We start from the raw sequence: 26,740 nt of genomic DNA on the forward strand, positions 1-26,740 counted from the left end.
TTCCTTTAGGACTGATACACGCACGCTGAAGCCGATTCACAGATGCATGTATCAGGCTACAACTGGATGAGATGGGACTGGGAGAGCCATTATCTGAGTGGTGGTAATTGAAACAATAATGGACACGGTAACAGCTTGGAAAATAGCATTGATCCATCATCTAAGATGAGCCCTCTTTGTGCATTAATACCATGACTAAATGGTGCAAACTGATATTGCTCTCGGTCATGGCCGGGTCTAGTTGGCTAATTGAAAAAGAAATGAGCAAGAGGAGGGCTCTGTGAGGTGTGGAAGAGTGATTCTCCCACCTTGCCCCAGCAGGGCTTTGAATCCCTCCCACAGCCGCAGATTTCTGAGGAAAGATTAGCAAAAGACACGGCACGATTTTGGCGGAAGTGTGGAATTGGAATTCAATTCCTGTATACCTACGTACAGATGTAGACTGGTAAGCCGGTGGGAGCCGGGTCGATAAGAATCTAACAGCTTCAGCTCCTGTGCAGCTCGGGAGCATCCTCAGCAGGTTACGTCTTTGTCTCAACCTTGTCTACACATTTCTCCAGCCTCACTTTCTGCTTTGCAATCTAACCTTGACACATTTTCCTCCGTCTGGCACGCTGCTTTCGCTGAAGTCCAACTTTCAGCGAGTTGAAATGGCAGCGAGCTGCAGCCAGCCTATAGACTGAGCAGTGCTGCGCTGGATGAACACATGGAAAATGAGATCAGTGACCTACAGCAAAGGTTGGACTTCAGTAAGCATGAGCAGTCAGGTGATGGCTGGTGAAGGAGTAGGGGGTTTAATAAACTACTGCTGGCCATAAGCCTATTGTTTTACTTCTCTGCGCTCCAACTCATGCGCATGGACGTGCACATTTGTGTGTGTGTGTTACATTTTGACTGAGGCTGCGGGCCTCATCGTGGCTAGCTGTGTTAAGCTGAAATGCTGTTATTGATTACACACAAAGGTTGAGATGGAAAAGCAACAGAGTGGGAATGGGCCCAGCTCCAGGTGTATGTGCATGTATGTATGTGTTCCGGTGTGTGGGTGTGATAGTGAGTGCGTGTGTGACTGAGAATGATAGTGTATGTGAGCCACAGCTGTGCTGTCTGTCAGGCTTATCCATTAGGGGAAAGGGGGCTGGGGACTCTGGCAGAGGGAAACACCCGCGTGAGGACAGGAGGAGGGTTTCAGGCCGAGGTGGAATGTAACAAAGCTGTTGTTCTGGACGTGAGGACAGTTTACGTTTCGGAAGGAGAGGATTTTTTGTAATCTATTATTCAAGTCTGTCAAGCTTGGAAATAGGATGCATTGTTGCAGTTTAAACACCTAACAGTGTATGGAGACAGTAGACTAACTGACACTCTGCGTCAATACTTCAACACCCTGAAAGGCCCCGTTTTTCTGAATGAGGGCAGCTTGCTGTTGATGCTTTTGTACTATTTTACTACGTGTATATGTAGTGCTAATGTAGTGTGTATTGTTTTACTTTCAGTCCTCACACACCTCTCCCTGTCTCACTTTTCTACCTGCTGTCTCACTCTTTCTGTCCCTGTCATCATTTAAGCAGTTTCAAGGCCAATACAAGAATACCAGAAATGCCTTAAACGTGCGATCAGGTATCCGCAAGAACACCAGACTCTGAACCAATCAGATGACGTCATTTTCAAGCCCTAAAAAATATCGGTGCATGTCATTCCCAAGTCTCTACTCCCCACGTTTCCAGTCTCTCTCCAGCTGTCCTGTGTAATAAAGGCAAAATAATAATCTTAAAAAAAATAAGAAAACAACAACAACACTTAAAAAGAAGTTTCACGTTAAAAATAAGTTCTTCCTAACTCCGGCGGACACAGCACGTCTAAAGAGGCTGCAAGCCGAGCTTCAGCTAACGTTAGCTAAGCTTTTGTTTTGGTGCTCTTCTTGTTTAGTGGTGAGAATTCCATCATCATGAGGGTGTTTTCTGGCGCTGAAATCATCTGTAGAGGTTTCCCCCCTCTTCCAAACAAATTAAACTCTGTAATTGAAACTCTAAATGAAGCCGTTTCATATCCAAAAATTAAGACATCCTAATTAGCATCGAGAAAGAAACTATGATATTGTAACATCTCTACCTATTACGCGAGCACAGTTATTCTCTCTCCACATGTATGTGCGCAAACAACATCTACAAAAACACACAACAACCCCGACATGTCGGTGCACACTCACGCTGCTAGGATAATCTCCCTCACTCCGCCTCGCTCCCTTTCCTTTGCAGACACCTGTGGTTTGGCACGCTCACATGAACGCCCTCTCTCTCTCTCTCTCTCTCTCTCTCTCCCTCACACGCACACACCTGGTCGTCTCCCACCTCTCTGCCAGAGTGTGTCTCTTTATGAGAGGCCTGCCTGACGCCCAACTGTGAGGCCCTTTTTAATTAGAGTCCTGCTGTTAAGCACAGGTCTCCTTCAGTGGTCTCATCCACTCCCCGCCACCTCCTCACACCTACACACACTCTGTCACGCACTCGCCACCTCTCGGCTGCTCTCCCTCTCTCTCTTGTGCTTGCGGCCTGGTTCACACCTAGTATCAACACGTGTGTGAATTACTTTTATTGTAGATTAAAGTGGGATGTTATGCGTATCGCAGCACCATCAGATTTAGCTTCCCAGATGAGGTTTGGATTCATTCATGAGGAACGACGTGCAGTTAGGGACAACTTGTGCGCGAGCTATTCCTGGATCTCGAGCTGTTCCATCGCACTCAAAACCTGCCTTCCTCCATTTCCCTTTTTAAGCAACCCCTCGATAAAAAAAGACCCTCTCTCTCACATTCATTGCCTCTTTTCTTTTGCATCTGGCTGTTATAATCAAAGAGCTATTGTGTCGCGGTGGCCTCCCGTCTAAGCTGCTTTCATACGGTACTTCCACAATCAGGGCTAAGTTGATTAGAAACAACGGTAAGTGGGTTGATATTATGTTGAATCAGCTTTGGAATTTCAAGCTGCCCAAAGCTGCTGCAGTGTGTGTGTCACCTGGTTCCCAGCAGGGGGGAGGGGATTAAAAACAACACAACATGACACACAACGCATGCCAACATCGGGCCGAAATCTTAAGCGGGTCTGAAATCACGCTTTCGGGCTCCAGTTTGGAGGAAGGACGTCCGCATCTGCGACAGCTTGTCTTCAGCTTGATGTGGGAAGACAGGTTGTTCAGGACCGTGGGGAAGGAGGGATGGAGAAAGAGCAGGGTGGAGGAGGAGGAGTAGGAAGGCTGCAGCTGTTGCTGTGTGTAGTTTTAGTGTTGGTCGGCTGTGGCTTGGCAGAAATCACAGCAGAGCTTGAGAGAGAGGCGCAGCCCCTGTTGCCTTAATGAAAAGATAGATAGTGAGATAGATCTCCCTTATCGTTCGCTTCCTTACCTCTGTGCTCTTTGTGCTAAAGACCCCCTCCAATCCCGGGGATTTAGCATGAAAGGCAGAAACAAAGCACCCTTTTTTTTTCTGTGCCACCTTCCTTTTCTTCCGGGTAGCAAAAGTCGCCCCCCCCCCGTCTGCGTGTGTATCGACCCTTCCTCTTCCTCACAGGAACAGACAAACTCCTGCTAGGGCTCTCTTTTTCCTCCTGTTCACAGGGCGGGACTTTTTATTATGATTGTTTTTAAAGATTTTTTTTGTTCCTGTCTGCCCAGGGTATCGGATATTGCCAAAAGCAGAGGGGGGAGAAAAAGAAGAAGAGCGAGAAAGAGGAGTTATTTTGCTGAAGGACATTCGCAGAGGCAGCTTTTAACACCCCCTCCCCCCCCTGTCTCTCCCCCCCCCCCCTCCCCCCATCCCTCCTTTAACACACTTCTCCCTTTTCTGCTCTTTAAATATTGAGAATCGTTGCAAATTCCTCTGGCCTCTTCCTTTTGATGCTCCTGGCCTCCCAACAGCTCAGCGGCAAAAAATGCACGCGGAAAGGGCGGAAAAGCTCAGTAAAGCAACAGCAACAATTCCCCCCTCGCAGGACCTCCTTGCCCCCCCCCCACCTCCTTCAGGCCCCCATCGCAGTAAACGGATCTGAGCTTTGCCGGTTCCCAAACCGCGCCTCTTCCCCGGCTCCCCGCGTTCTCCAGTCTAGAAGGCCAAGCTCTCCCTCTGGGCTGGCTTTGGCTGCTCATTTTCACTCCTAACGGGGGGGCGGCTCTCCACAGGCCTGGCTTTTTAACCCACACCAACATGCACACACACACACACACACACACAGCTGAAACAGACGGTAAGAGTGACCCGGCTGACTCCTGTCACTTTATTCTTTACTTTTTCACCACTCTCTCGCCTCCACATGCACACATCACAGCAAACTGTTGTCCCCATGTCTCCCTGATTGCGTTGCCTTCATCTTTTATTGCTCACATGGCTGCATTTTTAGATGCTATTTAAGATTTGGCTAACTAGTAGGGTGCAGGCGCCTGTGTTGTGGGGCCGCTTAAGTAAAGAGTTTACAGATAAAGAAAGGCTGCATTCCTGAGTGCGTGCAGTTATTGTTGCCGTTTCTCTAAAAGGAGAAAGCAGCAAATAGCCGCTAAATAAAGCTGTTAAAGTTTTCTCCTAGGCCAACCGGCGGTCAAATCGCGGCTGGAGAAGTCTCCCCCGTCGCTTTCATGTAAAACAGGAGAGCGAATCCCGAGCAGCGGGCCAGCGCAGCAGACTGAGATCATAGACGTGTTACTGCTTAACAGCCCGCTTTATGGGACTGGCTGTCTTTGTGTTTTAATGAGGGGGCCATGGATGGTTGGAAAGGCGAGGGGAGACGGAGAGACGGAGAGACGAGAGATTAGAAAAGATTGAGAAAGAATAAAAGATGGAAGACGTTAAAAGAGAAGTTTAATGTCCCTGCCTGTCTTCACGTCTAATTAAGAGTGAAAGAAGGGACTGAAGGGTCCTTCTTAAAGCGATGCCGTTAATTTCTCACGCCGCAGGTACGCTCCACCATACACTTCTTCCTCTTCTCCTCCAACTCATTCCACAAAGTCTTTGAGACGGATGACCGCTGCTTTTCTTTGCTCCGTTTTATAGCCTCAAGAAATAAATCCAGAGTTTCTCTCCAGGACATTTTAGTCGAACAAGGCTTTTTTTTTTTTTTTTGGAAACAAACTTGGACCGTTTGTGTTTGTGCGTGTGTGCGTGCGTGTGTGTGCGCGTGCCTCATTCCACTCTATATTTACCTCCCTCTGAAAAGTGTTTTTAGCCCCAAGTGCAATGGCATGAGATTGGCAGTTTGCTGTGTGCTGATAAAAAGTCACGATCTATGTGTGTGTGTGTGTGTGTGTGTGTGTGTGTGCCTGCTGGTGAAAGGGAGGAAGAAAGAAGGAGTGCAGGCTGGACACCTCAGAAATGCTTTTTCGATAACAAGTTCCCTCAGCTCACTACAGCTCTGTTGTCTACCTGCTCGTGTGTGTGTGTGTTTGCGTGTGTATGTGTGTGTGTCCTGGGGGAGGGGAGGTGATCGGCCATGCGTGTATTATTCTATTTATCATTTACCACACATGTGCAACACCTGCAAAAACACACACTCAGGAGTTTCTATTCATTCCATTAATGTTGGTTTTAGTGCTGGTAATTTGTTCTCTGTCTCAGGTTTGGACTCAAGTGCAAATCCACACCCCAAACACACACTCACACGTACACACTCACATTCCTACCAGTGGAGCGTGACTCCAGGTCACTGCTCATGCCTCGTGTGCATCATGGCGGCGGCGTGCAACAGCGGTGCAACCGTCGCTAACTCTGATGTCGTTTTATTCTGCTCCTCTCTCTGCAGGCCGCCTCATTAAACTTTCAGCTGAACAGTTAAAAACTCTTCCGCCGCTCACTCCCGACCTGCCACGGCATAAGAGGAGTAAATTAAATTCAGTCTGTCCAGTGGGTTTGAAGTCAGATGGAAGGATGGCATTTGCAGCGCGGCGTGGCCGCAGGTGGTGCTCTGCGAGCCCTGACATCAACCTCGCTGTCTGCGATGATGCAGACTGAGCTGAAATATCTTTGGATTCTTTTTTTTCCCTCATTCTGCCCTGTCTGCTTGTCTTTTAGTCAACTCTGGAGACGGCATCGACTACAGCCAGCAGAAGAGAGAGAACATCGGGGACCTGATCCAGGAGACTCTGGAGATGTTTGAGCGCTACGGGGGAGAGAACGCTTTCATAAACATCAAATACATGGTGCCCACCTACAGGTCCTGCCTAGTCAACTGATCAACCTGACGCTGCACAGACTCTCGACTTTACGTCCTCCTTTATCTGCCCCTCACCTCCAAATGAACCTCTTATCTTATGCCTTTCTTTATCCTTCTTTTAATCCTAATCTCAAATTCACTCCATGGGTTCTCCTTTTGTTTCTGATCTGATCTCTTCCCCCTCGAAAAGCCAACACTCGTTCCTCTGCTCTTTAGCATAACCTTTATGAAAACCCCTATTAAAGTCATTATTACGAGACATGAGGTGTTTCCTGTCTGTCTGCATCTGTGTATTTATCACTATAACTCGCAGAGAACAAATTGGCCTCATTAAAATGTAGCAGTATGTTTAATATATTATACATGGTTTGTTCATTTTTTATTGCGTCTGTGATTTATTTAGCTAGCTGATAAGGAATCTGTGATGCATAGTGACTTTTATTCCAAACAGAGATAAGCATCAGATGGAAAATGTAACAAACAGTTTCCAAATGTAGGAAATTAAAAGAGCAACAACAGATTTAACTGCATAGTTGCACAATTTAAAGTGTCAACAGGTCCACAGAAACTACCCCTGCAACATATTAGAATTTTAAAGCCACCTTTCAGCCTGAAGCATGTCAGCACAACTAAAAAGACACATTTTTAAGTGTCACTTTCATTCATCCAAATTAAAGGTGGGGTGTTATGCTATTTTCAAGTAGCTTAGCATAATTTACAGTTTTAAAGAACTAATTTTTCTCACACTGGTGCTCTGTGCAGGCCCTCATACAGCCTCTGCCTGAAACGACTCAGTCAGCTCTGTCCCTTTAAGAAACCCCGCCCCTATTCGCCTGCTTGATTCTGATTTGTGACGTCACAAAACTGTGTGGCGTTCACAGCAGCCTTGGGATTACTCCAACATACTTTTACCTACAGATTTGGAACATCACCCACGTTTAGTCTGGACATCCAACACTGTAACATTATATATGTGTCGTAAACTGTGAAACAGCATAATACCCCCTCTTTAACTACTTTGTTTCCCCCTGCTTAAACAGTCAAACTCTAAAAGCTGTTTTGTCTGCATTAAATTAACTAAAAAGGTGCTCATGCATCTTCAGAGGTCCAAAAGAGGAGTTCAGTGAGATCTCAGAGATGCAGGCCCATCTTCCCCTTTCAACCCATAAAATCCTGTTGTACATTTGCACTGTGTTTTGTCCTGTTTTACAACTGCTGCTGTTCACAACTGCTTCTGTGCTTCTGTGTTGTATTGTATCGTTCCAGTGTACCCATTCTGTCACAAAACCCAGCTGGAGACACAGCCTGTCTAAACATGCAGGGGAAGACGCATTGGAATGATGGCCGACAGCATTCCTCCAGACAAACACACACACACACACAGAATGGTTAACATGCTTTGAACTCAAATACCCCATAGTGCATGTTGTGTGCATTTGAGATTGTTACATACGTGTTTGTTTTTATTCATCCAGACCAGACAGTTAGTCGTCAGTAGGCACCAGACTGGAGCTGCTCTCTCCCGCTATCCTCTCTTAACGCGTTACAGCCACAGTGGAAACTTCTTCCCCGACACAGTAGGATTTAAGCAACCCTATTTCTCCCCTCACACGCAGGCACACACTCGTGCATATACATATACAACCCCCTTCGACCCACTGGGGAAACATAGCGTAATTGATTTCTGACACTCACAAGGACACTTGCACCGTCTCTTATTGTAAGTCATGTCTCCAGCAGAAGCAACTTTACAGGCCTGCAGAGGAATCTATTCTCAACAGGAAGACAGGTTCATAATGCTCATATTTCAGCCTCAGCACATCCTGAAAAGAATGTGACTGAATAGGTGTTCCACACTGCTGAACCCGGCCGAGCTGCACTCTCTCTGCTGCTTGATCCGTGCACGGAAAGATGAAAAAAGGAGTGCAGCCCTGTTCCCTTACAACACAAAACACATATTTCACCTTAATAAGTACAGCTGCTGTATAAAACAAATATAGCCGCACTGCAGGCATGTTGAATATTTTTAAAGGGGGGGGTCAAATTTCACCTCTGTTCCTGCTAGACGAGCTGATCGAACCCAGAAGACCCTGCGGTTCAGTCGAACTGTATCAGTGATGCCCTGCTGTCCCGCATCACCTGTCCAATTTTACTTAGCCACAGGCTAGCAGCTAGCCAGCAAAGGAAGCTGAACTTACAGGTCGAGGACGACAAGAAAAAATAGACAAATTTTCTTAAGCTTTTTTTTCATACAGCCTTAAAAGACTTCTTACCCACAGCTCTCCATCTGCTCATCACAGCCTTCTGTTTTAAGCTAGCATACAATGTCATACAAGCCATAATATGCAGAAACTGCCCAGAGTTCACTTCACTTCTCGCGCTTAAAGGGCCGGACAGTCTGATTGCTTTGGCTCAATTAGGTCACATCACAGGCGCTAATGAGCATTAAATACTAAATGGTGTCCGTTTCGACCTCTTCGGGAACCCGCTGAAGCTCATTAAGAAAGGTGACAGTCTGGAAAGGAACACTGGAGAATACGGTCTATCACGAGCTTGACGCACTCACACACACGCAAAAAAAAAATAAAGGCAAACAATACCAAACAACAAACACCATTGTAATTGCTCATGCAAGTAATAGAGTGAAGTGTGAAATGAACAGGAATGGAAGCAGCCAATGAGGTTATTTGGTCTATCAAAGGCATCAACGCATGACTGGTCCAGACCTACAGGCTGGAAAAACCAAGCATGACATTGCTTGAATTTCTCCCTTATCTCGCTCTGTGCTCGAACATGAAAAAAAAGGCTTCAAAAACAAATTTGGCATAGAGCAGAAATTGTCCTGATCATCACGTTCTAAACCTTTTCCCTTAGTCATAATGAGCAATTGATCATTTTGTGACCGCCCAAACAAACACAAGAGAATAAATTGCCTCCCATTCAGAGTATTTCCTCCAGTTATAGAGCTCAGGTTATAACATCATGCTCTACTTCCCTACAGCTGATAGTATCAGTCGCAGATAAAGCCACGTTATTTTTTTTCAGCTGAGAGGATTTCTGAGTTGTTTTTTTGATTCCTTGTCTGTTGTGAAAGATCTGGCTGATTGCCTGTGAAGGCGACAGTATTGATCTAACATGTTATTCAGCCCCTTTGCAACATCTCTGTGCGGCCTTTTGTTCATTTCTCCTCAGCCCGGATAAAGAGTGAAGAGATTAAGAATCTTTTGGCTTTGCTAAACATGCCTCAGCAAAGAATTCAAGGTTTCTGCTAGGTTTCACTTCCCCTTTTGTGTGCTTATTCAAATTCGTTTCCTGTGTAACCCTAACTGCTTACTGGATTTAGAGAAACACTTCGTGTTCCACTTTGTCATTCCAGATGTTTTCAGCAGGTTTTCAAAGTGGGGCACTCGGGGCGTTACCGCTCTAACTTTAACCACAGAGCGTGTCGCATTCCTGCGCACCTGCCTTTGTCCTTACAAGGGTAAGAGAAATAAGCATCAGGTATAACACTCAGTGCTAACGATTCCTGTTTCACTTGGTCTATTCAAATGTTTTCCACAGGTTTTCAAAGTGGTGCATTCAGGGCCTTACACCTCTAACTTTACAGTTGTAATCTCAAAGATCTCAGTATCGTTCTCTTTGGCGGCACCTGTGGCGATAAACATAATTGTGGGAAAACACTTGCCAGATATCGAGACAGTGTTGCATGTGAGCGTCAAATTTGTTTCTTTTTCTTTGGATTTTCAGCCGCTTAGCTCCGCCTACCCTCTCTGGCAGACCAACCACTGCTGGGTGATGGAAAATGAGTCACTAACTGGGCGCTTGCTTGTGATTTTTTTTGCGAAAGTCGCCACAGACACCCAGTCCATAATTCTGCAAATGCAAAGGCTTTCATCAGTGGGCCATAAACTCAATCACCATAGTGTTTGGTGATAGATAGTGACTTAACAGACATTTAATTAAATGAAAATCTTCGAGATTCTTACTTTAAAACACTTCATGTACCTCTTGTTGTGGCCTGTAGCATTCCTGCACACCTGCCTTTCTACATTCAAGGCTGAAAGAATTTACTTACTAGTACAACACTCAATGCTGACTGGATTTGGATAAAAGCTTTATGTACCTCTTGGTCAGTGTGCATGTTTTCCACGTGTTCCACCAATGTAACATAACTACGAGTGTGTAGCATTCCTGCACACCTGCCTTCGCCCTTACAAGGGTGAGAGAGTGTTCTCTAATCCATGACCTGGCCTAATCCTCAATCTCCTCTGCAACTGGACTCCGGGGTCAACTCCAAACGACGCGGGGCCTGTGGGCACTCACTCAGCTCCGGGGTTATTATTAGCCTAGCTAGCTCAGCCTCTCACAACAGCTGCCACTGCCCTGCAGCCAGCAATAACTCCCACTGAGGAACACATGCGAGCCATTTCACTGATGGAAACAAGAAGCATTGCACCCACATGGGAAGATTTATACAGCGAATTTCAAACAGCCCTCACAGATCTACACAGTCCATGACGCAGACAAGTGTTTACATGCGTGTCTGGCTCGCACCCCACCAGCTACTCCAGCCTTCAGGTTGAGCCGTTATCTCAGAATGAACAGTGACTTTCTAAAAGCCGGCTCCACGGAGCTCAAGTTTGTCCTTGTGCATCTCCGTCTCACCACATCACAGCGGTGGCAGGCCAACAAAGGCTTTTGTATTGCAGTGAGCTGTGCAACAAAAGCTACACTAACGCGCCGATAGCGTTCTGTTGACGGAGGGGAAAAAAGAGATTGAGAAAAGGCTGAGACGGGGGGAGACAATTATGGAAAAAGGGAAAGCAGTGTGAAAATGTTTGGAGTTTTTTGAGAGAGAGCGCGTTGAATAACGAGGAAGACGAGGGGAGATCGCGAATCCAGCGCTGAAGGAGCGACTGTGTGGGCCGAGTCGGAGATGGATGGATGGAGGGAAGTGGGATGTTGTGTCACCTGCTAGAGAGAGCTGTCTAGCTCCGGCCAGACCTGAGATTTAGGAGCAGTCAGCTGCAGAGAGAGGAATAAGAGACCAAAGAAGAGGAGGTGGAGGGGGGAGGTGGGGCGACAGACTCCACCACTTGGTAATCTGTTTCTTCCTCAGAAGTGAAAAACAGAAGAGAATTGAGGCGACAACTGGCACTTAACAACATCGCCACGCTCCCTTATCTGAGCAAACGAGCTAAATGTGACTGCGTTGGAGATCACATAATTCATCCATGTGGCTTAGCATGATCAAAGTTGGGTTGCGTGTCGTAACCCTGTGTATAGTTGAGGATTTATAAAGCGTTCAGGAAGTCTTCATCTGTCTTCCCCTTTATCGCTTCCTTCCTTTTTTCCCTTCGTCCGCTCTTCTGCTGAGCTGTCTCTCTTGTTCCCGCGTTATAGTCTCAAAAGGCAGATTGTTAGGACCAGCAATGAGGGGATTGTGCTGCGCAACAGAAATAAATGCCCCCCAGGGGAATGATTCGTCTTGTTCACGTCTGCCTGGCGGACTCCGTGCTCATCCAGGGAGCTACTGAGCATGTGCGAGACAGGGACGGCACAATGGAGATTTATCTATCTGCTTCTCCATATGCAAGGTGTTTGAAGCAGGAATAATGTAAACACCTTGAAAGAGGAGATCATTTCCTTTAAATATTAGTCTGCTAAAATCTCACATCCTGGCTTCCTGTTTATGTTTGTGAGCTTAAGTCTTATCTGTACTTGCGTGTGATTGTCGGAGCGATTGTGTGTGTGTGTGTTGAGATCCCAGAGCAGGCCACACCGCAGGATCAATCCTCCTCTGAACAGATGTGATCAATGAGGATTCTCTCGCTCTCTCTCCCCGTCTCTCTCGCTCTCTCTGTTCTTCCTCACCCTCTTCCTCTCCTACAGGTCTTATCACTCACAAACACTCATTTCTTTCCCTGCAACGGGCTGGCAGGCGCGCACAAACAGGCGAACGAGCTAGTAAACAAATATGGGCTTCTTCAGTGGGAGCAGGAATGGATCCACACTGTTAACAATCGGCGGGGACAGATGTAGAATCGGCCGGCCTTCTTTAAGCCGTATTGACACCCGTGCGTTCGCCACAAGGGAGGGGACGAAGAAGGAGGAGCGGCTGAAACTTGTTTATCCTCGGCCCGTTTAAGTGCCCCGTACTGTAGAAATGCTTTTGTCATTTCCTCCTGTTGATTGATGTTCAGCAGGTTCGAGGTGGGACTTTAGAGGTGCTGCTTTCCCTTCAAGAGGCGTCTATCACAACTGGCTCCAGCTGTCCCCCCCCCCCTCCACCCACCATCCTTGTCTACCCCCTTTCTCTGGGCGACAACAGGCGGGCCAACAGGCATTCCCATCAGCAGATTGCCAAACCACTGGAGCATCCAGGCTACAACACCCAAGGTGACCTTTAACAAAATAAAGAATGGTGAATAGCTACGGTGGCAGGAACAGAAAGGGTTATTGGAAACGCAGGAATGCTGGGTTGAATTTTGATAGATTTTTCCTCATGCTGCCTCACTCCTACTGCTCTTTCTTTAAGTGTGTGTGAGTAGTACACACTCTTTCTTGTGCTTTGTGTTATTTGTGAGAAATAGAAAAGAGTAAAACCAGTCTTTGTACTTGCTGCCACCTTAAATGCATCTCTTTGTTTCACTTTTGGCCATCCTTAACCCTGAAATCCTGTCAGCAGGTAGGTGTCAAATATAACAAGATGGATCGAGGTCTCCCTACCCCCGACCGCAGAACCGCCCCTCACTCACAGCTGCAATGGAAGCCAGTGCAACGTCGATGTTTTTGGTCCTGGAGAACCACTTATACCAAGATAAAGTAGTTCTCCATCCACACCAAACTCCTAAACGAAATTACAATCTCGTCCTTTGATAATATACAACACAAATAATGCCTAATGTCCAACATCTGCTAAAAGTTTGATCTTATAAACCCCCATGTCTACCACTTCCTGCCTTCATGATCTCCTATAATGTGCTTTAGAGCAGCTAAACTACTAATTAATTCTTCTAACTTAGATATTGTTCTGTTTTTATGCCGTCAGACAACCAAACAGGCAAGAAAAAGTGGCTGATAAATGCTACCTGTTAGCCACCTTAAAAGTGGTAATCTTGAAGATCTCCGTTCTCTTTGGCGGCACCTATGGCGGTAAACGGTAATTGCAGAAGCACACTTCCAAGATATCCAGACAGTGTCACATGTGTGACGTCCACGGTTGGCTCCGGTTGTTGTAACTCTGTAACTTGTCGCTTTCCTTTTTAGACTGTTCGCCTTCATCTGAGCGTCGAATTTGTTCAGTCATCGATCGATTTTCTTGCCATAGTAGATTACTGTTTACTCGCAACAGACCGGAAAAGCAGCCGCTTAGCTCCGCCTACCCTCTCTGGCAGACCAACCACTGCTGGGTGATGGAAAACGCGTCACTAACTGGGAGCCGCTTGTGATTTCTTCCGCAAAGGTCGCCACCAACAACCAATCCGTAATACTGCAAATGCAAAGGCTTTCATCAGTGACCATTTCATTCAATCACCATTGGGTTACTCATTAGGCGATAGTTAGTGACTTGAAAATCTTCGAGATTATCTCTCTAAACAAGAATTGCTGGGACTGTAACGCAACCTAGGTCATTAGGTCAATCAAATTCAATCAATCAATCAATTGTATTTGTATAGCACCAAATCATAACAAGTTATCTCGAGACACTTTACAAAAAGAGCAGGTCTAGACAAACTCTTTGTTATGTTATTTAAAGAGAGGCCCAACATGAATCACCATGAGTAGCAACATTCGGCACATTGGCAAGTAAAACCTTCCTTTTAACAGGCAGAAACCTCGAGCAGAACCAGACTCATGCTGAACTGCCATCTGCCTCGACTGGATGGGCCGAAAAATGGGATAGAAGGAGATGCAGGATAGAGACAGGCAAGGAGAGCAACAACAACATATGTCCTTGTTACATCAACAACAGGTAATACATACTTGTGGTTACTATGCCAAGTGTGAAGATAAAATAAAATAAATTAGCGAGAGAAGCATAGTAATGATAAAGGCTGTAGTAACCGTAATTGTAACAGGTATGAATGCTACATTGACATTTAAATTAGTGCCCACAAAGCGGTACAGAGGTCCTGATGTAATCAACAAAAACACTTAAAACTACAAAGGTATTTGGTTGCTTTTCTGTCATCCCAACACGTCCATCCATCACTTTTATTTACACATCCTTCCTCTTCATCCTGATTGTCTGAGGTTCTCACTTTAGCTGCTTTAAGTCGAATATATAATGTTCAGTCTCTGACGGTAACAAATATGCACACAGTATTCAACACATGCATGCACAAACAAGTGAGTGCAACAATGCATGAAGACACATGCACTCGTAGGTCATTTGTCACGTCATGCTTATGATACGAGTTAAAATGAATAATAGGTACATTATGTATTTCTGTGTATATGCTCTGTATGTGCTGTGGTTGCTAGAAGGACATTTATTTCCGTTGCGCTGTGCACACACCTTCCTTAGAATGTAAATGACCCAGATTCTGCTGGCACTTTTTTTCCCCACAGACCCCAAAACTAGTAAGTCAAAAAGAAAAGGGGAAATATGTTGTTCTTGTTTTGTACGTATGTGTGTTATCAGAGCCTGTGGGCCTCTGTTCGCCTCCTCTGGTGTCACAGCCGTTATCGCAGACAGCCTTGCCTCGACAGAGCCGCCGTCTCCCGCTCACTTTTTCTTGCGGCTGTGGCCCTCGAGGCAGGCTACATCAAGCTACGGGGCCCCTACTGAGGGCCCCATTGTCTCTGTCAGAGTGCTTTGAGTTTAAACCCAGGGCGCTCTCCAAGCTCATTGTCAGTGAGTTAACAGCTTCTCTTCAAAAGGGGCTAAACGCATGTTCATTAATTATCTGGATCCTTGTTAATTGGATTAATTGTTGAATGGAAACCGTGTTATTAAAAATGACGAAAACACAAGGGCAGAGGGAGCAAAAGAGGGGATTAATATCGCTTCTGTTTACTCTCGGGCTGTCAGAAGACACATGCACAGGCGCGCACACACACACACAAAGTCAGGTATAGGCTCTGCTTGTCTATCTCTGTGTCTCTCTCTCCTCCTGTAACTCTGCACGCACACATATCAGCACACACGCAGGAGCCGTTTGTGACCCAGCTCGGAAGAATCAGCGCTAGGCAAGGTGCAAATTACCATGCGCACCGCTGAGATAAGAACTAAACCCATTTTCAAAGCTCAGAATAAATGCCAGATTCTTTTTGATGCAAGAAGTCTGTGACTTTTTCCATCGCTTATATTCAAAGATTAAGGGAGGAAATAAAAGAGAAGCATAAAGTCAACACCATGAACAATTTAGCTATCTCCAAGCCATACGAGAGATGGGGTTTCTCGTTCCCCCTGCCTATCAACACACTCTTATCCACCAAAATCACTTATCAGCGTTTGACTTCAAGGGATGTTTTATCATTCACGGCTTTAAGATAGGGGGCTGTTATTGCAGACCATTTGGATGACGGGACTAATATTACATGTCCTGTGTAATTGGCGGAGGCGCAAATGACAAGCAAGTATGCTAAACCCTTAATATCTGCGTTTTCCTGTGGTCACTTGTTGAAATTAGGACAATCAAATAAAAAATACATTTATTCCAACAAACATGAGGATAGTTTGTAAAACCTTTCCAGGCAGTCTAGCTCTGATGTTCAATTTTGGAAGCGTATGTAAAATATTTCCAGATTATTAACTTAATTTATGGAGGCTTGGTTCGTCTGAGACAGAGCCAAAGCTCTACAGTAAATATAGCAATGTTATAGTGTAGCTATATGTATACACTGGCTGAAGGGCAGAAGGATCCAGTAAATGTGTTTCACTGGTTGTTAAGGCAACCGTCTCTGTCTTCCTGCTTTGATGTGCAGGCTCCTGTCGCCTGCTGCACTCCCAAATACTGTTATCAGGGGTGGAGGAGTCATTGCAAATACTTCTGTGGAATATGTCTTTTCAGTAAATAATGCAGAGACTAAGTAAGTCTAATTAAACTCGCCCAAAGACATCACCACGCTAGTTTTGTTTAATCAATTTATTGATCATGCTGCACTTTAACTAAGAGTTTGGGCTTTATTTACTACACAATGTCCACACACTGCCACCAGAAGGTCATAGTGCAGCTGTTTGAGCATTCATGCACCCAGCATGGGGACTCTTTTTTTACAATGACATGAGTGGGTGAGCAGTAAGCGGACAAATTGAATGAGGGCCAAGGTCAGAGCTCATATTTAGCCGGGGCCCCTCTCAGCCGACAGCTGTTAAAATCAAAACGGACCAGTTGTGGTTTATTTTCACACTAAGCAGGGTGTGAGAAACCGGAGGTAGCTGGTTTGTGTGTGTTCCATTGATCAGGGATGTTAATCTTCGCAGGATATGTTGAAAGGTCCTCCCAAGGACAGGACAATGAAAAGGCTCTATTGATTAGTGGAGCGTTGATCAATCGGTCCCAAGGCAGATAACAAGATGTACAAGTCTTGAGTAACAAAAGGCATCTTGTAAGATATGGACAGCGCAGATTAACCATTTTTTATCATATATCGTAGCCCCTTAAGGTGAAGCATACACAGACTGATGCGTAGGCTAGTCTTGGCAAGTATATTACTTCTGTGAGGAAAAATCCAGTGCATTAAGTGAGATAATGAACACACATTTAACCCATGAATGACCAATCAAACCAGATCACAAATCCATACCAGATTAGTATACCCATACACAATGCTGAACTGTAGAATTATACAAGAGCTTGTAAAATCTCAAAGAAAAAAAGGGGGTGGTTGTGCTTTCAAATCACTGGAATGTTGTTTTCTCACTGGATCTGCAACATGAAGGGCTTTGCTGATCTTGTGCAACATGTAAGACTTCACGGCTGAAAGGGCTCCACATTTACACTCACACTTTTTAAGTAAGGTCACCATAAGATTTGTAATCCTACTACACTATTGTTAGCCCTGTTAGTATACTATGCTTTGTAACAACCTAGGCCTCTAGGGGAAAAGAAAAGTAACTTCAAACCAGTTGAAATTGCCACCAAAAAAAATCATTGGATGAGCTGCTCTTTTTTTGTTAAAGATAAAAAATAAAAGAGCAGAGCTATAAAAAGAGAGTTGAAAGAAATAAAAATAATAAAAGGGAATTAGCTCAAGATTTGTAAACACTTTTGTTGCAGAGACCACTGATTACATTCTTTTAAAAAGAGAACACTAAGCCTGGTGGAATCAGATTATTTTTAAACGCTATAATGTTTCTATTGGTGAGGAAAAGGGAGAGAGAAGTACATGTGTGCAATTCCGCTTCAGTGTTATTATGTGCATTCCTGCGCACTGTTTCCCATTGGCCCGAGTTTCCGCCCATCATTCCACAAACTGCTCCCCCGCCCCTTTGGTTCGGGTGTGAGCGTTCATTGGTTCCCCCATTAGACGCCGAAAGCCCCACTGGCCAATAGTCGTTGAGGAGGACGGAGCCTTTCCGGTGGAACAGTCTCTCGCGCCTACAGTGGTGGAATCGAACGTCCCCGAGCGCACACGGCGTAGAGGAGAGTACGGCGCACGAGTCTCTGGAAGGAAGATAACGGTTTCTTTTTTTGCCCCCTCTCCACTTAAACAACAAGAACAAACCAAACCTGAATTTTTAGGGGGGGTTTACAGAGTCTTCTCATCTCAAGGAGGAGGGAAGCGAGGGATTGGAGCCGCAAGTTTTTTTTTTTCTTTTTCGTTTTTTTTTCTCCTTTTCCTAAAAGAGGATTCTGTGTTTCTCGGTGGTTTGTTCTCCGTTCTCGCCGCAAAGATGATGGTCGGAGAGGTCGAAGTGAAGGAGCGACCGAGGCCGAGTCCCGACTATTTGATGCAATTATTAAACGAGAAGAAGCTCATGACCAGTTTGCCAAATCTCTGCGGCATCTTCACACACCTGGAAAGGCTTCTCGATGAAGGTAAGTGACGGTCTGGAGCGATGGGGGAGACGCTGGGGGAGGTGGGGAAGCGTGACCACGGCGCAGTCCGGTGTCGGTATGGCTTCATACGGCTGCAGCATAACGTTTTGGCATCGGATACACCGATACTGCTGACCGTGGCAGCGACTGTAACACGAAAAACTCACCCCGAGCAAGACCCCATACCCAAAACAAAAAATCCAACAGTATCCCGGTTGAGTTTTCCAGCCCAAGACCCCTACTGGATGTGTATGTGAGAGTTGTGTTGCTAACGTGAGGCTTCATGGAGTTTGTTTCTGCTCTCCTGACTTTGAGGCGAGAGGACGAAAACTTTCTCTCACTCACTTAGAATTATATCAAGTCTAAAAACGGAAACGTATGAACAAAATGTGTTTGCATTAAAGTTTTTTAGTACACTTTATCACACGGGAATATCGGTTTAATTAGCTGGGGCCTGATTCCACATGTTCAGAGCAGTTTAGCACGGGTTAGCCACATTTTTAGCTAGCGAGGCTGGGTGTCTGCTGAACTCTTCGGGAACCAAAACGGCAGCGTTTAGAGCTCTAACTAAAGACGTAACCAGTCAATACACCGTTTCAGACAAACACCAATAAGTGTTACAAAAGTTGACTCTCGCTTTCTGTGTTTGTGCTTCCAGTGGTTGCGTTAGTAGTTGCCCAGCGGCCGAGCTTTAAAGCACGGAGGAATGTGTCTGCTTGTTGCCCAAACAATGGCCAGTGATTTGCTGCTGGGAGGGGGAGTGCACGGAGATCATTTCACCCGTCTAACTTTTTCATTAAAACAGGCTCGGCTCTGTTTGTCTCTATTTCTTCACCTACTGCAATATTTGTCCTCAAGCGAAGGTCTGTCTGTTTCTCTCGGTTATATTTCCTTCCCTTGCTGCAGCAGTCGTCGTGTTTTTCTTTGCCAGTCAAGCGTGCCCTACCAAAAATTACGTCGCCTTTTTGTCGGCGGCGCCGTCCAGACAGGGTTCGTCTCTGTACCTGTATTACCCCCGCCCTGCTACTTATTGTGGCTCGTGCAGCTGCCCTGATAAACACGGTTTATTCGCCGTTTTTTGTTGATACTATCAATAACATAAGCTGGTGTAAGCGGAAGGTTGGACCTATGGTTTATGTAACTGAGCTGGGGACACTAGAGAGCGCCACAGCCCCCCTAGCAGACTGTCCCCATACCGTGTGAGGTGTCGGACTGGAGACTATGACACAGATGATTAGAAATAACAAGCATCCTGAATACTTAACGGCATGAATGAGGGATTTATTCATACACAACATACGACGTACAGCGCAGTGCATACCTCGTAGTTTCGGTTGCATGTCTGGATGAGTAGGTGTTGGAGTATGTAGTTGCAAAACCGGTCTGCAAAGATTTTCTTGTTCTCGTGCTGGGTGATAAACAAGACGTTAAGTGGACTATTTCCCCTACTAGAAAACACATGTCCAAAAATGTAGTTATGTCACTAAAAAAACACGTCCATAAGTTTAAACTTTATTGTTATTTGGGGGGTATGAACACGACTCCAGTGATGTCATAGTTGCTTTGCATCTACATAAATTGGCACTTCAGTTTCAAGCTGAAGGGTGCAAAAATTTACTGTGTTCTTACATTAATTCTTTATTCCCGGGGTGTGATTTTTCTCACATCGTATCTTTGCAGTCGTACTTGCCATTCAAATCCTCACATTTAAACACTTTAGACAGCGCTTAACTCCTTTCTGAAGAGGCATTATAGAGTTTTTCAATTTCTATAAGGGCTGGCTGCTTTATTGGAATCAGCTTGGGATGATGGGTGTGTTGATGTTTTCATTCAAGGCAGAGTCAGGAAACAGACTTGTTTTCTTTTTCATCTCTGCTCCCCCCCCTTTTTTTTTCTCGTTACCCAGCCCCCATAGACCCTCACAATCCTCTGAACAGGGATCACGCAGTCTTTTTTACCTCTCATTCACTCTTTACTTAAAAGCTTAGCCGTGCTGCTGTGGGCACGCTGTACGAGCAAACCCTCAAAAGCACGTATTTTAGCCTCCGTGTAGTCAGTTGTTTATTAGCACAAATCTGACGCAACCATTTTTACTTATTGGCTTTCACTTTCAGGAGCTCAGTAACACAAAAAAAATGTGCTTGCAACCCAGAAAGTTGGTGGTCAATTTTTTGGGACTGTTGAACCAAGAAAATCACTAAACTTATTTATCTTTGTTTAAACCTTGTTCCTTTGTGACTCAGTAAATCCCTGGGTGTTTGGGAGGATCAGAACGTTTCTAACACAGCAGATGTATTGGGTAACTGTGTGTTTTCTGGGGGCTGAATTGTGTCACAATTTGTACTTGATCTCTGGTCACTGTTCTCTGTGTTTTGATTGCAATACCAGCTCACACAAACCTACAAAGTTGCACCCGCTGAATACGAGTAGAAAGACTAGGAGAGCAAATACTGAGGGGGTTAACTGATTTTGCTTTATTTTATGTGGAAAAATATGTTACTGAACTGACGTCAGGACAAAAATGAACTGATTAGCTCGACGTTTTCTCCTAAAGCGCTTCCGCCATTTGTTCTCCTGGTTAGTGGTTAGTTATTGTTCGGGATATAGAAACAGATCCTGTAATGCTGTACTTGTCCGTTGATTCTAAGCAGATCTCAACAAATAGAAACAAATGAAAGGATCCCTCCTCTGTTGTTTTAGAAATCATAGCAGGGTCACCGGTAACCCCCCCCTAAACTTCTGCCTCTCTCTCCTCTGAGGCCGCACAATTCTGAGGTTTACAAGGGTTTCCACAGCACCAGCCCAAACTTTACCCCGCTGCCAAATATTGCGTGTGTGTGTGATGAAAGCCACCCGAGTGCAGAGGAGGCCTGACTGACTGTCTGGTTCCCGTTAGGGGCGGTTTGGTTTGCTTTCCCCCCTTTGGACGAGACTGAATCTCTGATGCGATATTCGAAGCCCGGCCTCCTGCCACACCCTGTCCCGTACTGGTGTAAATGACCCCACCCAGATTAAAACTAAATGCGCAGTCCAGACTACGCATTTTATGATGATGTTAAAAAGAGAGAAGAAAACCTTTAGCCTACTACTCTTCATGTTTTTCCTGTTTTTCTATTTGTGGCATTTGGCAGCCTCTGCTGTTAAATTGCCACATTTTGAGAAGCCTGGGGCGGTTATGTTTTATTGTTTTTAAAATGGTACGTTGAAGTTGTTTTTAGAATAATAACATTTTTTTATAATGATGAATAAAACATGTTTTGTTCCCATGTTCTTTGCTGTCAGTGAAGATAAACATTACACTCTACTGCGACTTCCAGTCCAGACAGGAAAGGCTCTCCAGAAGGGAATCTTTAACTTGTGGTATTGCGGCGCGAATCGCGTTTGATCTCCAACTTTATTTTGTTGAGTGCATGTGTAGTTTTGTTCTCGGAGTGTTGCTGGTATGTGAAACTTCCCAGTCTTATCGAAAGTGGTTGTCTTGTCAAGCAGCAAGGAGAGAACAGGTGCGACATGAAAAGCTATTGATCGGCGATGCTTGAGCAGAGATGGAAACCAGTTTCGAGCTTTAAAAATCTACAAAACAAAAAGAAGAAGGAATCTCCTAATCTGTCACATCAGCCATCGTGTGTCCTGATGGACTTAAGTTTTTCTGTGTTGTTGATAAATAACAATGAAAGCACTTAAATTCTGACAAAGTGACTTTTCAGAAGCTTTAATTTGAACGTCTTTGTCAGCCCCAATAAGAGCAAAAATCCAACCAGTTAACGCTTGGAAATCGTCCCTCTCTCATGACTGCACCCTCCCGACAGCTGCACACATCACCCACCCAACGTTGTGTGCATGTCGACACAGCTGTTTCCACGGCCGAAGAAAGCCGACACCGCCCTTGTGCGTGACGCCTGCCTCCACCCTGGGCGTCCCTGTTACGTTCCCAATATGTGTGTTAGTCCCTCAAGGTCACTCTCGCCCGATTGACAGGCCCCCCCCTTTGAAATCCCCTTGCGTTGCAGTTGTTCATCTCCCTGAGGTGACACCTGCTACGGAGGTTTTTTTTATTTCTCTTTACGATCTGCCAGCCAACAAGCGGCTTCAAATTGCTATATTTTCTCTTGGCAGGAGGAGACAGCCCATATAACATCTAGAGATGTAGCCTGGTAGTGAAGTGCGGCTCTGTCGTGAGGTAGCGGAGCAAAGGAGAAAGGGAGGACTGTTTTTTGTTGTCGTGAAGTGTGATGGGTGCTTTTTAATGGCAACTGAACAGTAGCTTTCCTCACAAGCTAATTTTGAGTTGTCTTTGTAGATTAGATGAAATGGCCCGTTGTTCCACTGCACAGCGCGCAGCATGGTGCACCAGACCATTTGTTCTTGGCTACAACGTCCCCCTTTGCATATACACGTTTGTGTCTGCTTGTTTGTCTCTGTGTGTCGTGATTTAACAGGACCTTCCCTGGAGAGCTGTCAGCTTTCAGAGGACAAACTGTCTGCTGTCCACCGCGGTGCCTGTGTAGAAAACCGCTCCTCTGGGAGAAGCTGTTTAGTGAACAGATTTTGATTAATGGGATGCGTTTGTTTTTCTACCTAATGTCCCATATTTCTGTCAATCTGTTAGGTTCCCCCTTTCTTAGTCTTTGTCTGTCTGTTGCAGCGCTGTCCTCTTTGCTGTATGTTGACCCTTGGCGTTTTTTAGCACAGGGCGAGACCTCCACTAACCCCTGACATGCAATCAATTTAGCAGCTAATAAGATTGAGCACCGCTCGCCAAGTGAGATACAGCTTAGAGCCCCGAGAAAGCACCGATACAGACTGACGTGAAGAGAGAATTGAGGGTGTTAGGCCAGGACTGTTGTTGCAAGCAGAAACCTGTTATATCCCCCCCCTCCACAACCCCTCTCTCTTCTCCCCACATTCTCTCCCAAAGCACCACTTATAAGCTGGAATTTAATTAACCGAGAGCCATTCTGTGAGCTGGTTTACTGAGCCGTTGCCACCAGTGTGAGAAAGCAGAATAGGAGGCTTTGTGCTGTCTTTCTCTGTCTGCCTCTCTTGCCCTCGTGCGGTCCCCCCTCTCTCTCGCTCTCTCTCTCTCCCTGCCTGGTAATAAATTAGTTGGTGGCAGAAGTCTGACAGGGTGAGGTGTAGAGGTTGTGGAGGGACCCAGAGTCGCCTCGCCTTTCTTCTATCTGACGTGTCTCTTCCTCCAGTAGCCCCACAACGCTGCCTGTGTGGGCTACGGTCCCTGTTCTAACTCCAACCCCAGGCCCATCTTGCTCCCTTTGGCCCCACTCCAGTCCCACCAGCGCCGACCCTCCCCTTACCCCCACCGGGTGCTGTATGATAAAGCCATCCAGCGACAGCTCTGGGCTCTTATCTCAGGCCTCAATCCCGTGAGTGCTGGGGCCTCCTTATCACAGCTGCCGCTGCCTGGCCTCCCGTCTGCGTGTCCTACCCTGACTATCTGGTGCGCTGTCGCCAAAACTAAGTGTCTTTCCTTTCGATTACTGCCGGCTGTTAGACAACACATTACCAGAGGCTGTTTATCGCTCTGTTTTTGTTACGCCTCGAGCCTTAAAGCAGAAAGCAATCAGGTTAAATTTAACGGTGAAAAAAGTTTTACTGAAGGAATTTCTCAAAGCAGGAGTCATAGTTCTGCGTGCTTTTGTGTGTGTACTCAAAGATGACAAGCGGTGCTAAAAGAGGAACATGAATTAGGGGATGTTGTAATAATTATGTCACAACAGCTCCCTGGCAAAGACTTGTTCATTACTTCAGGTTGTTTATTCCTTTTACTGGAACCTCAGCGCCTCTCGTTGCCCTTGACCCCTTTTATGCCAGCTTTTTTTTCTCAGTATTTTTTTAATGCAAAAACATGTGCGGGAAGTAACGCCCGGTTCAGACAGGAAAGGACTCCGGGGAAGTCGAGTCAGTGGTTTGTTTTTCCTTCAGACATACGGGAGAAGAAGGGGGCACTATTTCATGCTTTAGTGACAAGAGAAGCCGTTTGTTTTTCATGTGCGTCTGTCTCTCAGCTTTCTTTTGACTTATGCAGATTACATCATGAATCTCTCATCCACAACTTTTTACATCAACATGCCAGGCACAATATTTCTTACTATATTCCTCAGCTTGTGCGTGTGTGTACAGGCCCCACCCTGTTACATTCTTCAAGTGCTTGAAATAGCTCTCCCACCCCCTTGTTGAAAGTAGTCCCCCCCTTGTTGTTGCTCTATTTCTCCTCCTGTATTATTTCTAAACCTCTGAACCGTCACAACCGATACCGTATCTAACAATTAGGTTTTATCCAGGTATCATACGAGCAGCATTTGTCACCATTTCCTGCTGCGTTTCCCCGTTTTTATCATGACAGGAGGCGAAAAAATGAGCTGAATGCTCACTCTGTTCCTCTCTAACCCCCCCGCCCCCCTCCGCATTCATTTTTTTCTCTCCTTTCAGAGGAGGAATGGCAACCGAGCGCTGGCAGCCAGCTCAGGAATTTTACCGGGAGCACAGTCAGAGCACTTAACCTCCAGCCTGGTGTTTGTTTTCCCCACACACCCTCTCGTAGTGCGTTTTAGCTCCGCTTAATGTGAACGCCATCCACAGTGAGGACTAGGAACTTCTTATTTCCTTTTAAATACCTTAAAATGTGGAATTTAAAATACGTTTCAATTTGATACTTCCTTCCTTCGAGGCGGGCTCCGGCGAGCTCCAATCCACTAGAAATAAAAACAACATAATGAGATGATTTAGGAAAATATTTCTCGTCACACACTCGCTCCTATCTTACTTACTGTTTATCTTAACTTTTTCCCCTCCTCCTCCTCGTCCAAAGCTTTCCCCGTCCTCCTCCAAAACACCCCAGCGGATGTCTCCGCCTGTGGTCTGCAGCCTTTGCCCGGGCTTCACACTAGTTGCAGGCCGGCCGATAAATCAGAGATGAATAATTTACCTGTCCCTCAGCAGCCCGTGTTGTTTCTGCGAGGCTTGGCAAGAGCAGGCGGCGCTGCCATAACCTCCCCTAAGGGCCACAGAAAGTGAGGTGGCAAGAGGTAAAGAGATTCCTCTGCAGCAAATAGGAAACGCTGGGAACTCCCAGCTGTAACCAATCTCAGCTTCTTCTCTGAGTCTCTGCAGCTTCAACACATTTTTTTAAGCCCTTACATGTAAAAAAAACATGTTTTACTCTCTCCAGAACTCCTGTTGCTCCTCTCTGCTCTCTTGATATTGGCCTAAACACACTGCAGTTATTCAGTCAAAGCATTAGAGTAAGAAAAACTAATAGCACTGAGATGTTTTTCGCCTTCAACTATAATTGTAACATCTTTCATATCTTTGCTAACAGCTTTTCCGGCGTCCAGCTTCGCTTGACAAATTGTGATTACGCTTGGCCCTTTCCACAACGTTTAAAAATGCTTTCACGTTGGAAGAAAAGCAACTCTCACAATACCTCTTCAGTTTGCCAATCATGTTGTGTCTGTAGTTTACCTAGGGCTCTCGTTGTTATACCGGTTTGTACCCTGAATGCAGATGATGCCTTGTAAAAGAGGTTTGCTGCACTGTTTTTTAGGCGGTTGTCGTCCCTTCAGGTTTCCCTGCTCCTGCTTTGAATGACATATTGTGTGGAAATCTTTCTGGCATGTGTTGGACTACCTTTGGGATACTTCTCCAGCACTGAGGTGAACAAATTTGTCAACATGGTTCCAAACAGCTGTCGGTTTATTCCGGGTGTTGCGTGACGAAAAGATAGCAGCAGAAGTCATCAGGCCTTTTTCAAACAGCTTACACTTTGCTCCTACTTAATGCTTTTTTGAATATAAATTGATTGCATAAATATTTCAAGGCAAACATTTGAACCCGACTTGATACTATTATGTAAAATAAGCAATGTTGTTGTTGCGTTTTACTAGTCTTGCCTTTGGCGCTTGCAGCTCTATTAATGGTAAGGTCTATGTTAAAGACCGGCTGTGTGGTTTGATCACATGTCATGTGCTTAAAGAGCAAAGCACGGCTGCACGAGGGGAAGGAGAGCAGCCTCAAAGCGATCATGCTAAAAGGCTCTCTGTAAGTACAGCGTGAGTTTGCGATAGTGGTAAAGGAGCTCATTCCACACTGAAGTTATTCAAGTTCACAATGTTACAACCACCTGTGCCGGCCGACTCCACACTCAATCTCACATTTCAGTTTGTGCAGGCCTGTGTTTGGAAGGAAGTCATCATGTCAGAGAGGGTGTCGTAGCAAAGCACTGCTCGACTCATTGAAAAAGTCCCTGCTTGTTATGATGGAATTTATACAGACATTTACAGTTGTTCATATCTTAATCTACTCCCCGTTCTACCCACTCAGCACTGTTTCACTTTCCTAACAGGGTCCTCTCTGCCTCACTGACAATGTCACAGTAGCCCAACTAGAATTAGCTCACATGTTGCACAGTCATGTCTTACAGTGGCTGTCTGCCCCGCAGTCGCGTGCTCTAATGTAAAACATGATTTGCTTAGCATAATTTATGCCCATGTGCAACACGCCCAACCCAAAGTAGCAGCAAACAAATGAAGTCAGAGTTGTACG

At 45.6% G+C, this 26,740-nt stretch overlaps 2 protein-coding genes across 8 annotated transcripts in view; both read left to right on the plus strand.

Annotated features, from left to right (window-relative positions):
* pacrg (PARK2 co-regulated) overlaps positions 1 to 6,548 on the plus strand; it is a 134,972-nt gene extending 128,424 nt beyond the window's left edge. For both annotated transcript variants that reach the window (XM_069662204.1, XM_069662203.1), the window contains one exon: positions 6,047 to 6,548. In XM_069662204.1, the coding sequence (XP_069518305.1) occupies positions 6,047 to 6,207 (161 nt within the window). In that variant the 3' untranslated portion in view covers positions 6,208 to 6,548. The remainder of the gene's footprint in view (positions 1 to 6,046) is intronic.
* Positions 6,549 to 17,753: 11,205 nt separating this feature from the next.
* The window catches only part of qkia (QKI, KH domain containing, RNA binding a), a 72,382-nt gene continuing 63,395 nt past the window's right edge, over positions 17,754 to 26,740 (plus strand). For all 6 annotated transcript variants that reach the window (XM_069662323.1, XM_069662326.1, XM_069662322.1 and 3 more), the window contains exon 1: positions 17,754 to 18,178. In XM_069662323.1, coding sequence (XP_069518424.1) covers positions 18,034 to 18,178 — 145 coding nt within the window. In that variant the 5' untranslated portion in view covers positions 17,754 to 18,033. The remainder of the gene's footprint in view (positions 18,179 to 26,740) is intronic.

The sequence above is a fragment of the Semicossyphus pulcher genome, unplaced genomic scaffold (assembly GCF_022749685.1).
Source record: "Semicossyphus pulcher isolate SPU_LCO1_2020_fin unplaced genomic scaffold, fSemPul1.0.p SCAF_14, whole genome shotgun sequence".
NCBI classification, from domain to species: Eukaryota; Metazoa; Chordata; class Actinopteri; order Labriformes; family Labridae; genus Semicossyphus; species Semicossyphus pulcher.